We start from the raw sequence: 15,712 nt of genomic DNA, 5'->3' as shown, positions 1-15,712 counted from the left end.
AAGTACTGTATAAATGAGAAGTAACAGGAGTCCAGCTCCAGCCTGTGTAATTTATTTATGTAGCATGAATGACATATGCATGCTGTATGGAATCCAAGCCTTCATTTAAAAGAAATATGCTTCTAGCCCCTTGGCTATAGAGATACCCTTCCAAATATGAAGTAAATCAGAGTTTCAGCTTTTAGAGAGCCTGAAACAGTTACTCAGATGCACATAATTCTCCCAATACTCCAGCTTTCATCTTGTTTCTGTAGCCTCAGGGCAACACTCACTAGCAAAAGCTTTCAGATGACTAACAGATTCATTCTATTTTTAACCAAGTTGAGAACAAATTACAGAGCATGGTGACCCTCAGAGAGAAAGCATGCCTTGCAGGCCTGTTATTATAAAATCGGGGGAAGAACAAATTTTCCATCCTCTCCTGGCCGTGCTGTGGGAGAATCATGTAAAGAGAAGAAAACAGTTGTCCAGGTGACTGCTAATTCCACATTGGGTGTCTCTGTTTTAACTGCACATGAAGCTGGGCTTTTGAATCATGGTACCCACTGTGTTCAGACTTCTCTCACCCTCTTCAAGCTGCTGTAACCAATATGGTAAAAAGGTGGCCTTGTGCTGCTCTTCCATTACTTTCTTACAACTCACCATGTGAGATAGTGAAGACTATAGGTGAAATCTGCCTTGGAAACTTGATGTTAAAATAGGTATGAAGAACCTTCCTTTATCCATTGCTCCGCAACCTGATTTTGAAAGAACTAACTAGAACAGGAGGAGTCTCTGAGCACTTTTTCTGACTTAGGTCTTGACTGAAAGTGGCAGTTTCAGTGTATGTGGAGCATACATGAAATGGCACACAGTATAACATGCACTGTATTTTTCATAATTTAGGTTACCTTGAAGATTATGAGCTTTGAGACTGTCAACACAAAGCATAACCATTTGTTTGCTATTGAGGATTTTCAATTTGTTGGCCTGTTATGCATTCAGGAAAAATGTGATAAATAAGTCATGAAAGTGTTGTAATCTATGTTAACACACCTGAGCAAGATAGTGTTTTTGCAACATAATCTTTTGTTCAAAAGTTTATCAACATTTGGCATAGGAACTCTGGATTTCTGTAAGTTACAAATTAATGGCATCATTATTAATACTTCAAATGCTGGCTCTGCCAGTACTGGCAGATTAAGTTGACCTTAACAGGAAGAATTCCCGTACATTTTCATTAAAATAGAAGGTGTCCTAAAGTCTGGTTGATAGAAAACAAGGAAAGAGTTGTCATGGTTGTGGAGTGGGGGTTATGCTCAAATTCAGAAGATAATCATAGAATCATATCATAGAATGGTTTGAGTTAGAAGGGACTTTAAAGGTCATCCAGTTCCAACCCCCTGCCATGGGCAGGGACACCTTCCACTAGACCAGGTTGCCCAAAGCCCCATCCAACCTGGCCCTGAACACTTCCAGGGAGGGGGCAGCCACAATTTCTGTGGGCAACCTGTGCCAGGGCCTCGCCACCCTCACAGGGAAGAATTTCTTCCTTATATCTGAACTAAATATACCCTCTTTCACTTTAAATCCATTACCCCTTGTCCTATCACTACATGCCCTTATAAAAAGTCTCTCTTCAGCTTTCCTGTAACCCCCTTTAGGTACCAGAAGGCCGCTCTGAGGTGTCCCTGGAGCCTTTTCTTCTCCAGGCTGAACAACCCCAACTCTCTCAGCCTGTCCTCGTAAGGGAGGTGCTTCAGGCCCCTGATCATCTTCGTGGCCCTCCTCTAGACTCACTCCATGTCCTCCTTGTACTGGGGGCCCCAGAGCTGGACACAGAAATCCAGGTGGGGTCTCATAAGAGCAGAGTAGATGGGGAGAATCACCTCCCTTGACCTGCTGGCCACCTTTCTTTAAACAAATTGATAGAAACGGTGCACCAATTAGAGGGAGGACTGTATGATTAGGTGGCATGTGTCAGTGTTGTAGTCCATTGGCTTAAACATGCAATGCCTGGAATAATAGTTGGGTGACCGTACTGTTCCCTTCTCTGTACAAATGCAGTCAGTGTCTTTAATGGGGTGGAACCAACCTGGGTAAAAAAAAAAATAAATGTAAAAGAGCTAGGTCAAATAACAGCTAGGCAAACATAGAGGCACAATGAACAGCTTTTACCAGAAAATCCGTATTGCATCATACAACAGAGATACTTAGCCACAGTAGATTAGTGGTGTAAAATTGATTTTTGGGGTGGTATCTCCCCACTTAATTAATTAACTGGACATTAATAAATTTTTTGAATGTGCAAAGATAAACTGAAGTCTAGGTCTCAGCCTAGAAATAGGAAGGAGCACTAGAAAGCCTGTATGATACAGATTGAGCTGTATCGTGGTTTTATACTCTTCTGTTGATCTCTGAATTTAAAGAGTAGCTATATCTATCCACTATAAAGAAGATTGTGAAGAGAGGGTGATAGATTACTAAACATGCACTTTTCAAGTACAAACCCATCTGCAATAAATGATATACTTTCCACTGAAGAATGGACACCAAAAATAATACATTTGCAGTAATGTTGAGAAAATGTTTTCTTTAGACAACATAAAAAAATTGTAGTAATTTATCAGGCACAAGATTCCAGCTCAGCACTGCAGGCATAAAGGGCCAGATGATCACATCCTTTACTGGTTACAGTGATTAACATAACAGAAATTATATTGTTAAACATTACCTACCCATTCAAGCATTTATTTTAACTAGATTGTAAGTCTGGTTTGGAATGGTTGCCTCTGGATCTGCTGAGTGGACAGGTGGGTTTGTATGCAAGGGAACTGGGGAAATTATGGCACTTGCACAGTGGGATTGTTTCAGCTTGAACCCCTTATACCTCCTCTATTTAATACTGTGTGCCAAGTAGCTTGTGCTTTAATTCACAATTACTTGTTTGTGCTTTATTAGGCTCTTATTTGGCTTTATTAGGCTATTATGATGTCAGCTTTCTCTGGCTGTCATACAAAGGTGGTTAGTTTTCCAAATACAGCACAGATCAAGAATAGTTTGAATTATACGTAGTCACAGGACTTTCCTGTAAAACAAAAAGGTGTAAAACTGAGATCTTGAGGAATGGGATACGTTGCAGTCCATAGCCTAGAAGGGCTTAGATGCCGTTGTGATAGAAGGCATATAAAACTTGTCCCTCATCCTCACTTTGTGTAATTTCATGTGCCTGATTTAGGATGTTTGTGTCACTTTGCTTCCTTTATACTCATCAGTGAGAGGGTCCTGTGGAAAATGATTTAGTGAACTTAATCTTTTGCTTTGAACGGTTCTTGAAGGGTGCATCTCTCCTTTGATCATACCTGGAGTCCAAGATGGACTAGCCTAGTAACCTAAGCACCTGAAGTTTGGGCATCCGTATCTCCACCATATTGACAGGAATCAATAATCCTTGAAAACTCAGCTGCCATCGGTCTTTTAAAATGTAAACTCTCCATGCCACGGTTATGTTAATAACAAGCATAGAAAAAACAGTGTTTCCATTTCCTTCTCCTGTGAATGAATTATAGGGTTTCTTGTACAAGTCCTGTTACCTTGGCACAATTAATGTAGTTAGATTGATGACAGTTTCTGTGGTTAACTCTTTTCAGAAAACATGACAACAATGACTACCAGGACCAGCATCAATTATAGGGAACATTAATTTTAGTATACACTGCATCTCTTCATATGTGCTAATGACAGCTTAGAGTAGTTTGATGAATCTTAAAGAGCGAAGTTTTGAAAATTTCCTGAAAAAAGGCTTAGAACACTTGATGGAAGAATAATTGTTTATGAAATACACATGTAATGCAGTTCACATTATTTGATTTAGACAAAAATAAACAAAAACTACCCAGAAACTCTTGAATGCGAGTCAGATTTGTTGCTAAGGTAAGCAGCTACATCACTACCGAAATAATTTTTTTCTATTTTTTTCATTGAAGATGATTTTTTCCCCAAGGGGAAAACAAATCAGTGGACTTGTTTCTCTGCACTGAGGAGACTACAACATGTGAAAAACACTTCTGTGAAATTTTGTTAGAGTTTCTAACTCATGTTCTTGTGTAGTGCTGGTCATGAAGGAGGAATATGTTTCTCAGATGTAATTATTTTCTTTAATACCTAAGGTTAAAATGTACATTAAAAACGTCATAAAGAGTAGTTGTATTAAGTACACCTGCATTACGGTTTCTAATTAGGCAATTCACTTACTGTAATCTCTCCCACAGGCAGAACTTTGGGCCAGGTTTTCTTCAACCTGCAGAGTTAATGCACCCAGACCAGCAGCCACCTGAGGTTCAGTATTCCTCCCGAGGGATATACTCAGAGGAAATGCCATCAGTGGCACGGCCACGACCAGTTGGAAGCACTGCAGGTATACTTCACTTAAGTTGAATATGCACTAAAATAACTGATCCTTTTCCATATCTACTCTTACACTGAGGTCACCATTAAGACGTCACTCTCCTTCAACTGCTACACTTGAAATGTGGTCCTTGTTTTCACTGCCAAAAAAACCCGATCACAGAGTGGGGTTAACTTGACATCCATATGACCTTGCAGAAACAGATGGTGTTTTGCCACCTTTTTAGTCTCTTATAAGAGTTTGTTATAACACAGTATATTTAAAAAAAAAAAACAAAAAACAAACCCAACATTCTTTAAGAATGGAAAATTACTCAATTGTTTTAGAGCGTACAGTGTATGCTAACTTTCCACTGCTGACTGTTTCTTCTGTGCTAAATGAGCTAGCTAACTGATGCATCCCAAATCAGCTTACTAAACAGCAAATTTTTAAAATACTTTTCTGCGTCTTTATTTCTCATTTCTCTCCCTAGAAATGTATGCATAAAAGCATCTTTTAGCTTCTGATGATAAAATCTATTGCTGCTGTTCCATATCAAATCAAGTTCCCTGATTTGGTTGTGAGATAATTTCCATACCACTCATCAATGCTATCATGAATGAAATTCTAACATAAAATGGCAATTAACCAGCAAACACTGATTCTAAGAACAAAAGATGCTATTCTTATGCAAATGTCACAGTTAATTTTCTCCCAAAGAAATGTTTTCTTCCTGGGGAGTTGAAAAAGACTGGAAGTACAGTCAGATACTCGTGTCAGAATCCTAGTTTTGGTGGCTGCTCTTCTCTCCCTATAAATGTTAAATGAATGAGAATGACAGGGATGTACTGACTGTTTACAAATTAATGATGATTATTTTATTGTCTGATTCACACTATAAATGTTCATATATATTCTGCTTTAAAGTTTGGAGGCAATTCAGATGATTAGTACCTGTCCTTCAGCATAATTATGTGCAAATATCAGACTTCTCAAATATCATGAGTTTTTCTGAGAAAACTGTGAAAGTGACCTAACTGTCCATCACGTAAATCACACTGGTTTTGTCTTTTCTTCCTTTTTTTGTACATACACACACACACAGAGTTTTTCTCTTGTGTATCTGTGGGTTTATTAAATGTGTTTCATTTCTAATGAATAACAAAATGCAATAATAATAAAATAAATTGAATTTCCATGTGGGAGGAAATTCAGGAAAAAGGAAAGCTGGCATGTTGTTACATGTCTCTTGCAATTAATGGTGGTAGCTATCCTTGCATGTGTTTGAAGGCAGTGGGAGGGGAGGGAAGGAGAAAGGAGGTTAGCTTTCAGGCTGAAAGGAGATACAGTGTATTCTGACCTCGTTCATCAACGACAGCATCGTTTAATATTTAACCACAATGCAAAGCTGAAAGAACAATACTCATGTGGTCATGTATTTTATTCTTCTGAGAGATGGAATAGAAAGCAGTCTGGAAAGTTAGGGTCTTGCCAGTGTGATGCAAATAAGGTGTACCACAGGAGTAAATGTTTTCTCTTTGCTGCTAAGTAATTTATATGAAAGCGTTGCCAGGGCTTTCAGTAAACACTGTTTGGAAAGGGCTGGCATATTTTTGGAATGAAGTGTAGTCCATGTCTGAGATGCAGGTATCTCAACCTCTTCTTTCAGTGCAGTGGCAATGAAAAGCATCACACTCAAATGAACTGCACAAAATGCACATAAACTTTCCTTCTTTACTGACAGCCTTCTTTCTGCTGATTTTTTATTAATTACACGGAAACAGAGCTCCCCTTTCTTCTTGTCTTCTGCTTCCAACAAAGTTTTATGTTGTCATTTGTCTGCCCTACAAAGTTGACTGTGTATAAAGATGAAAAAACGATATTTGCTTTTAAGGTTCTCAGATACAGCACCTCACTCAGGTGGGAATTGCTAGCAGGATCGGAGGTCAACAAGTGGAGATCCCCTCAGGCAGAGCAGGGCATGGCCAGCCGGGGGGGCCAGGGTGGCCCCAGTACCGTGGAGAGGATGAATATGCTAGGCGAGATGCAGTGAGTACTGTGTTACACATTTGCATAGTTTCTGAAGTAGTGATATGTTCGGGTATTTATTTTTTCCTGCATTACTGTTTGGAACTTTTTCCCCCTGGAATACTTTCGGTTGCTTCTCTGACATTCTTTGCTTTGCTCTTCAAACCCTCCTTAGCTCTTCTAACTTTTGCTTGCTGTTCTTTCACCTTTGCTTCTCTCTAAGCTTTCTTTCACTTTAACCTTTTTTTTTTTTTCTCACTTGAGGCCTTAACCCATTAATTGCAGTTCGCCCAGTTCTGCTTCTGAGCTCCAGCAGAGGTGGATACTGCTTTCCATTTTCTTCTTTGAAATACGCCTCTATTTTGAGATCATTGTAAGTAGAAAACATTGAATGAAATTGTTCCAGACTACCATCCTACTTTGTATTGGTATAGTTCTTTTGTCTTCTGTATTAGTGCACAACAACAGAAGTCAGGGCCGCAGAATAAGGTACATACTTGCACATAACAGTAGAGGTGTTTCTAAACAAGTTATTTTCCTATCCTGAGTAAGCAGGATATGGTAAATTAGTATGTATTCGTTTACCAGTGTTGCCTAGGCAGACATCATGATTTCATGTTTTTGGCAGTGGTGCTTCTAGAGGTTGATGTTTCAGATTCAGCCAGATGTCTGAGGGTAGTATATGCCCTTTCCAGGAAGGATACAGTTGCCAGCTACCAGTCCAGGTTTGATGTACTTGCATCCTGAAGCAGACTGACCTGTGACAGCTTTATTGTAGTATACTCGAGAGTGACAAGTTTATGCTCTTTCTTTTGCTCCTTTGCTTAAACTAACATTTTTCTGGTTTCTTCCTTAAGGGAGAAAGGAAGGATCTCCTCCTTTTGCATACTTAGAGCAGTGTATATTCACACTACTTGAAGTTGTTTTCCAGTATTGCATGGTCTCAAATTGTCTTTGCAGAAAGGAAATGCAACAGGATGGGCCTTAACTTTAGATTTGGTGAAACTGAGCTGCCACCTACTCCCAAGTGAACTTAAGAGGAGCAGCATAAAGCTTTGGAGAACTGGGCACACTAGAGACAAACTGTACTCAAACTATTCAAAAACTTTAAATGTCAAGTCCAAAAGATGTATTTGCCTAATTTGTTATCTGTGCTTGGCACTGTGGTATTTGAGTGCAACAACATCATAATTTCAGTTTACATCTAGAAGAGCACTTACATGAGACATCTTACTGTCTCTCCTGTTCCATTTTCAGAGGCATCTCTAGGTTACCATTTATTGCCCCTTCTTATAATTTGTCTGTCTTTTCTGAAAATTACTTTTTACATCTGTGGGCCTTTCCCTTTTGTCCCCCAAGTGCATATTCAGACATTAATATCTTAATATTTTATTACTTGAATTGCTAACAAATTACTAACAATTCAGTTACAGGCCCATTATCTGAGATACTATGCAAACAGTTGGTTTTGACATCAGTTACCCACAGAACTTTTAAAGATTCACGGCCCAACACAATGTGATTTGGTTGCAGTTTGCACCTTCAGTCACCATTTCAGATGGGTATGTCACCTCAGTCCAAGTTGACTTTCTTTTAATTAATCTTTTAAGCACTTCCTCAGCTTTGCCAGAACTTTTTGCTCACTGGTTGCTGCAGTTCATATGTTACTGCAATGTGATTTTTTTTCAGTTTTGTTTTGGTTTTGTGTTTGGGGTTTTTTTTAAGAAAAAAGGCAAAAGGAGGAGATCATGAGCTAAAACTATCTAAATATAGTGTCATTCAGTTGTAGGAGAGCTTACCTAGTGCCTGCACATCCCTTTTCCTATGAGGAATTCTTTCTTTTTTTGCAAAGGATTATTCCCATTTTTAAAAAAGCATGATTAGATGAGTCCTAGTCTGGTAGTTTTCTGTAGTTAAATATCTTCAGTTTGTGTTCCTTCACTAGGACAGAGCTCTAAATTCGCCTTTCCTCCTTTTGGAAAGGAAATTTTAGTTAATGACAGTCATGTTCCTTAAGATGCCGTATTCAGCTAATCCTCTGCAAACAGTCGTACTGTTCCCTCATTCTGAGCAAGTTTCTAAAATGAAATTCTGCATTTAGGAAGATTAGATCTAGAGCATTCTTCTCACCTGCCCACTCGAGAGGGATCTGCATCTGTGTCCCTGCAATGGCCCTTTTCCTCACAGTATCTTCAACTATTATTCCTGCAGTCAACACCTGATTTTCTGCTGGAGTATGACCTCTCATTTGTGTCCCCTGACCCAAAGCCAGTGTGCAGATTACCATCAGTTCTCCATCTAGAAGGCCTAGGAACCAGGATAATTACAGCATTTCCTTAGCTGACACAAAATACAGTGCTGAGCAAGTGGTCATCTGAGCAGCAGAACAAACGAAGCCTGATTTCTTGCAGATGTGTGTAGTGTCTTGCATATCTCTACCACCCTACCACCACCTGGCATCACCTCCTATCCATCTACAGTCCCCTACAGCTCTTCACTGGTCTCCCAGGTCTTCTCCAGGTTTCCAGTGTTTCCTCCAAGCCACCCTTATTCTTTTACTCTGTTTTTATACTCTGACTGCCCATCATAGTTTCTCTAAACCATCTCACCATACTTTGAGTTGTGTCTCATGTGCCCTAGCTATCTCCTGTTAGAACATGCTGGCTGTGACAGGTCCAGCTGAGCACAACCTAACTTGGCCTTTCTGCCCCTCAGAAGCAGATTAAGGATCACGGAAATTGTGTCTAATTGACTACCTGTTTTTGTGAATTTTATATCTGTTCATACATATGCATGTATATGTGTGTTATGTATTTATACATCCAATTCAGTTGAAATTGGCCACAGAATTCAACAGTTATTAAATGGAGATTAACAATTCACAGTGTCATAAATCTTCATTCCTTAAGAAGGAAGATTTAATGAGGATATTTTTTTGTCAATTATTTTGTATTTGCTATTAATTATACAGGAGTTTCTATATAAAAATATATCATTTATAGATATTGTGTAAAACTGTATATTTTTAGATATATAATGTATTGATGTCTATTTCTGTTAGTAAATACATTTTTTTAAAAAAACAGCAAAAATTCTTCCAACCTTTTTACTGTCCTTATTTTGCTGTGGTAGTTTAGTATAGGTTAGGCTTCTAAACCAATTTGGTTTTAAAAGTTCTCAGACCTATTTATTTCTGACATTATATATGAGATCACAGAAACACACTTTTGTTTTTCTGAGATATTAAGGAAACTTTGATAGCCTTGATGTTATAAAACAGCCATTGTGGTCATCAGATGTTCTACCTAACTTCCCTTAAGAAACCCTTGTTATGGTGCTGATTCAGTGCAGTATGAGCTAGGAGCTGAATCATGTAATGCATTTTAATGTGAAAGTAACCTGAACATAATTTATTAAGACTCATGTGTCAAGGAATATTTGCTTTTAATATTTTTTTGTCATCTATTTTCTATAAAACCACAGAGTACTTGTCAGGTTTGCTAACTCTAGACTGCACATGTGAATTAGTTTCAGGTTTCACTGCTAAATGAATAATTGTGAACCATCAAGAGACCCATTCATTCCTTTCTGATACTAAAATCACCTTTCTTTTATAAGAAGACAGGATGTTACTTGGAAAACCTTCTTTACCTATCATTCTTCTAGTAAAGCCTCTTTTCCACTTAATCTCTCTCTCCAAAGTAGCTGTGTGAATAATGAGTGCTGTACAGGAGCTGTGCAAGAGAGTCAGAATTTATTATTAGTTCTACTTTATATAAAATGGCTTGGATTTTATTTATATTCTGAGAGGTGTTAAGCAACATATTCTGGTTCCTTCCTGTGTTCCCTCCACGCTGCTGCCACAGTCACTCTAGGTCCCCCATACCCTTCCCAGGCTCTGCTTTGTAATACCTTCATTCCCCTCCCCCTTGGCCCCAAATCCTCTTCTAGCTGACCTTGCTGTCCTTTCCTCCTTCATCAGATTGCTCTCTCTGCTACTGCTTAAGGCCTATCCACACAGAAGGCTAGTGCTCACTAAATTGTGATAACTGTCCTCTGCACTTGCAGCAGCTAGCTGCTGCTCATCCCCAGCGCAGACCCTTTGGAAGGGATCGCGCTGCTTTGCTCCCAGTTGTGTGTTCAGCAGAGTGTGTTCAAGTCGTTTGTGTCCAGTGTTGTCTTCTGGCTGCCTCTCAGCCTTCTGCAGTACAAGGCACAAGGAAACGCTTGCTTTGGGGCTGTCAGCTGGAACTTAGATTTTTGAAATGTACCTTATTTGTGTCCATGCTGGGAGTTGGTGAATTCACCTAGTGTACTGTAAATTCCTGCTTTGTTTTAGTGTAAGCAGATTTTTTTCCACACAGACAAGCCCATAAACTCAGGTTTCTGTTTTCTTTCTCTTGTTTTGTTAGAAAATGTGTGTTACTGATCAAATACAGAATTAACCCCTTTCTGCCCTGAAACAATGTTTGACCCTAAACTGGGACAGTTTCTCAGATATGTAAAACAGCTGTTGAGTACAGAAGAAACTAATATTTCAGATTTGAATAATCTTCTCCTGCTGCTGCTTCTGTTGACCATGTTTTCCTGGGCACTGGTCAGTCACAGGGTCCTCACAAGTGTACAGTCTGAACAGGCAAGCCAGCCAGAGAAGGGGAAGCTGAAAGTAGTAGTATCTCTATTTATAAATAGTATGGAGAAGTGACAGCTGGGAAGAGTGATTTGTCTGCTGTCTTTTAGGAGGTTGATGGAAAGACAAGGAAAGATAAGCCAGTTCTGTTGACTTACAGTTCTGACATTTTTCTTCCCACCTCCTTTCACCTGAGTTTCGAAACATACCATAGATTAGAAAGGTGGTCCAGTGTTTTAACGGATGCTTTGAGATTTTGGAAATCCTTGAACTTGAGGCAGTCCAGCAGTTTTGTGTACACTTGTTGTTTTGTGCTCCATAAGATGAATCACTCATTCATACAACAGAAGAACAGTGGCAGCAGATAGAAGCATCTCCATGCTGCTTTCCCTCTGTTCTTTGCCTTTTTGCTTTCTTGTCTTTTCTGGGGTTACCATGTTTGTGCAGAAAGTACAATAATGCTTTCTACCTTTTTCCAGACACATATGCATGGACACCAAGAATATTCCTCCTCACCAGTATTCCAGATGCCGAGGACTTCAGCCAGGCAGCCTTCGGCACCCCCTGCTCAACTTCCACACAACAGCCTTCAGGGCCAGGGCCTTTGCTACACCACCAGTTCCACTGAAGACCTCCAGCCAGGTCACTCTTCAGCCTCTCTTATCAAAGCAATTAGAGAAGAACTTCTACGACTTTCTCAGAAACAAACAGCAGTGCAGAACTTCCATAGTTGATTTAGCATTCCCTTGCAAATCTGCCAGATATCTGCTTCCTATGGAAGCAAAGACTTAGAGGAAATCAGCAATGTTCAAAAGAATGAACTTTCACAGCTCTGTTGACAACACTCTGGAAAAAATGAAAAAGGCAGCAAAATGAGGATAGTAAGGAGAGATAGGGGACAAACAGGGAAAATCATCAGTGTCATCACAAGTGATATTAATTAATCTGCTAATACTACGGTGCTCCTCTTCTCTCCCTACCCTCATTCAGCCTAACAAGTAAATAAAACCTTAGGTCAAGTCGTCAACACTCCAGCAACAAAAAAATCACAGGAATGAACTCCAAATATGACAGACTTCTTTTTTCTAAGAAAGTAGGTGAAGGTTTGAATAAACTAAGATGCCATTTTGCAAGAGATTACAAGTATTCTGATCTCTCCAGCGCTTATGGGGAACTGGTTTGTGGTGTTGTGCTGCAAGATTACAAACTGTATCAGCTCAAGGGTGTTGAAGGTGGGATCCCACCCACGTAAGAATCACTTTGGTTGTCAGGAACAATGGGACTACTTAGAATAAAAGTCTTTATGAGCTACTGGTAATGAACTGGAACAATAATTGTTATAGCTCTGTGCTTCCAAATGGAGCTACCCTCTGCACTCTTCCTTGTTTTCCTTCTGGTGCTGAAGCTTCAAGTGTTCCTTCATCTTCAATGTTTGCAAAGTGAAACATTGGCCTTGTATAACTAAGAAAATATCTGTAGACTCATTCAGGCTGGAAAAACAAAGCAAAGCATCTGAGCAGAAAGGGCTTAGTATTTATTTTGTTTAAAAGTTATTGAAAACTAGGCAAGGAATACTCAGCCACAGTTGAATTTGGGGAAATGTGTATGTATAAAAAATGTATTTAAATACTCTATGCTTTTGCAAGACCAGCGATAAAATAATTGCCACTCTGTAGTTTGCTTTGTGGACAGAAACGAATCCAGCCTGACTGGTACAGGGTCACCAGCATTACATTATAAATCGATGTCCTAAATCATTGCTTATGTTTGGATCTGAATAATTTTAGTGAAAGTCAGTGACAGTTTAGAGCATTAACATAGGCTTAGATTTGCGGTTTTGAGACAGTTTCTATATTTATACTTGTTTCCACTGTCCGTTTGGACAAAGCGTAAGCATTATCCCCATGGTAAGAATGGTATGTGCCATGGAACTGTTTGTTGCTGTTTTTTCCAGAGTTTTAATTTAATATTAGCTACGAATTTACTAATATTTGGACATTGCATAACTGTAACTGACATAATACATGCAGAAATTTTACTTAAGTCATGATTTGTTGGAGTGTTTTTATTTTCAGATCAGACTGAACTAAAGCTGACAAACTGGCTCAGAGATAGAGGATATACTCAGTGTTTGAGGAGGCTTGGGAGACTTGTCCTAGAAAAATGAAAAGCAAAACTATTTGGTACTACAGTGTGGGTGTTTCAGACACTAGCAGGTGATAGTTGTAAAAGGTCTAAGAACAGTAGTCTGCCAAAGAGATCATTGGGCACTTTGTCAGCGTAGGCCTGTATTTGCCTTACTGGGGTAGAAAGAGTGTTGGTAAAATACAGGTGTATAATGCTGGTACGGTGTGGTTGTCTTTCCTGGTTCCAGTGCACAGGACTATGACAGGACTAACTCATACTGAAATGAAAACAGGTAGGAGGACACCATGGAAGAACGCTATGTACCTTCTTCATGAAGTTGTACAGAGTATTCATGTATTCATTGCCAAAGCCAAAACTAGGAAGCAGCTGTCTGCTTACTGATGTGGGAAAAAAGGTGACATGTTTCCCTTCTTTATTAGGAAGTTCAGTTATTTTTCTGTTTACCCATGGTCACCAAAAGGCTATATGAAATTGTTTTGAGGGACTTACTGTAGTGAAGCAATCTAAATTAATTTCCAATTCCCCAGCCAGTACAGAAAGCCCTCGTGGGCATTGGTTGAGGTTTGAATGGAGTCAGAACACCAGCATGGTTGTGAACAGCAGCACCAACAGGTTATTATGTATTGGATTTTTTAAGCTTTTTGTTTAATAATTACTTCTAGGATAAAAATAAGTAAACATTTATGTTCTGCCAAGTTTGTAAACGTGAATGTTGCCAATGCTTCTGCAAAATGTCAGGTTTTGCAGAATGAAGAGTGTATCAGGCAATGTTCCTTTGCTGTTTTTGCTGATGCTGAGGTCTGACTGTTCTTAAGCATTCCCATTAAAGCCATCTCTTTCAGAGCCCACATCCTTCTCCGGCTTAATTCTGCCGTGAGGTCAGAGGCCAGTGCTTATGATACTGTGTCTTAATTTCAAGAAAATGTGGGCTTCTAGAAAGTAAGTTCGTTGTCTGGTTGGTGGTTCCAGTTATTTAAGAAGGAATATGAAGTAAGAGCTTTGAAAGTCAGAGGTACTTAAGCCATTTCTCAATACATTTTTGCTAGTGATAGCAATGGTATTATGACATTCCATCTTTTTATGTTTGGAAGAATATCCTTTTGCTTTGCAGTCCCAAGTCTTACAAAGAACATGGGACACAGGACAAATATGTACTGATAAATAAAAGGCATTCTGATGCAAATATCCCTCTTTAAAACCTTACAAGTTCACAGAGCAGGACAGTAAAATATAAGAAGTCGGAAAGCTATGATTGGAAGTTATGTTCTCAGACTGGCTGGAGACCTGATCCACTGTTCACAAAACATGATGTGGCATAGTCTGTATCTTCATATAGTAAGAAAAGTAACATATACGGCACCAGTTCCAAGGATGGTCTTAATAAGGGAGACCTACACTTTACTTTCTGCAGCTACAGGAAAAGCTGGGTTTTTCATGTGCTACAAAAGGACTCTGTGGAATGCATGTGCCAAAATGTGTGTTTCCACTTGGGAATTCAGGGAAGAAAATATCTAAGCTTCTGTATCCCATGTGATTGAGCTCTTTTGCCAATTTTTTTTATTGCCCTATTAAAAGGGGGGGGAATCCAAACCTTTTTTCCTGAAACTTGAAGTATCCTGAATTTAAGTATCTGTTAATGAATCTACCAGTTTCTGTAAACAGTGATCAGATGAGAAGTTGGTACAGGCACAGAAAGCTGTTACCAACAGTTACATCCATTTCCATGACTAAACCATCTGGTTCATGGAATCCTCAGGCTCTTCTCTTTCTTCACAATTTTCCTTGACATTTGTGTTTAGTCTGTGTTTAGTTTGGCATATAGAAGAACTTGGCAAGATGAGAGCTACATAATTTAACTTGGTTGATTTGCTTTTCCTTTTTATGGCCAAAATATTGACCTCTAGCCTGCTTCTTGATTATCTTTGGAGCTAAGTGAAATCTTACAATTATTTTTCATACAGTCACCTTGAAAGGCGGAGCACACTTCAGTACTAGAAAATATTCTATACCAGTATGTAACACATGGTCCTGTCAGTGACTGTGGGCATGTGACTGAGGACGAAAACTTTGGTTTTAGGAGTGAATTGCATAGATGCTGGACTTGTAATGTTAAATATGGGCACTTTGGAGCAGTAAGTGGAATTTCACTGACCCTTTGCAGCATACTGTATTTGCAGTGGTTTGGAACAGGCTTTATATATAGTGGCTGGAGAGCAGCAGCATCACACAAGGTCTGTATATCACCTCTGCACCCAAAGAAGTGTATGTATTCAAGCCTAAGTGAATACCAGTTGTGGTGTGTGGATGGCAGTAGGCAGTTGAAGTCATTTTTTAACTCCTATCATCGCTACATTCTCCGCTTTTCCAACTTTAACAATTTTTCAGCTCAAGGATGAAATGGCATTTCCCATTCCATGCCTTATCTAGCAGTTCTTTGTTAACTGGTGCCAGTCCTTGAAAAAAACATCTTGGCCAAGAGCTTTGAAGTGGCAGGATTAAAAGCATTTGTGACATTGAGGTGGGAACATGTTATGGGCCAT

The 15,712-nt window shown here is 39.2% G+C and overlaps 1 protein-coding gene across 5 annotated transcripts in view; it reads left to right on the top strand.

The window, feature by feature from the left end:
• Positions 1 to 15,433, top strand: part of KIAA1549 (KIAA1549 ortholog) — an 81,251-nt gene extending 65,818 nt beyond the window's left edge. For 3 of the 5 annotated variants that reach the window (XM_026866004.1, XM_026866012.1, XM_026865996.1), the window contains 3 exons: positions 4,251 to 4,396; positions 6,261 to 6,415; positions 11,504 to 15,433. In XM_026866004.1, coding sequence (XP_026721805.1) covers positions 4,251 to 4,396; positions 6,261 to 6,415; positions 11,504 to 11,758 — 556 coding nt within the window. In that variant the 3' untranslated portion in view covers positions 11,759 to 15,433. The remainder of the gene's footprint in view (positions 1 to 4,250; positions 4,397 to 6,260; positions 6,416 to 11,503) is intronic. The other 2 variants (XM_026866020.1, XM_026866015.1) reach the window with 1 other exon arrangement.
• Positions 15,434 to 15,712: the final 279 nt, after the last annotated feature.

The sequence above is a fragment of the Athene cunicularia genome, assembly GCF_003259725.1.
Source record: "Athene cunicularia isolate RWA chromosome 1 unlocalized genomic scaffold, athCun1 chr1_part2, whole genome shotgun sequence".
Lineage (NCBI taxonomy): Eukaryota > Metazoa > Chordata > Aves > Strigiformes > Strigidae > Athene > Athene cunicularia.
This window is presented reverse-complemented; position numbering and strand designations above follow the sequence as displayed.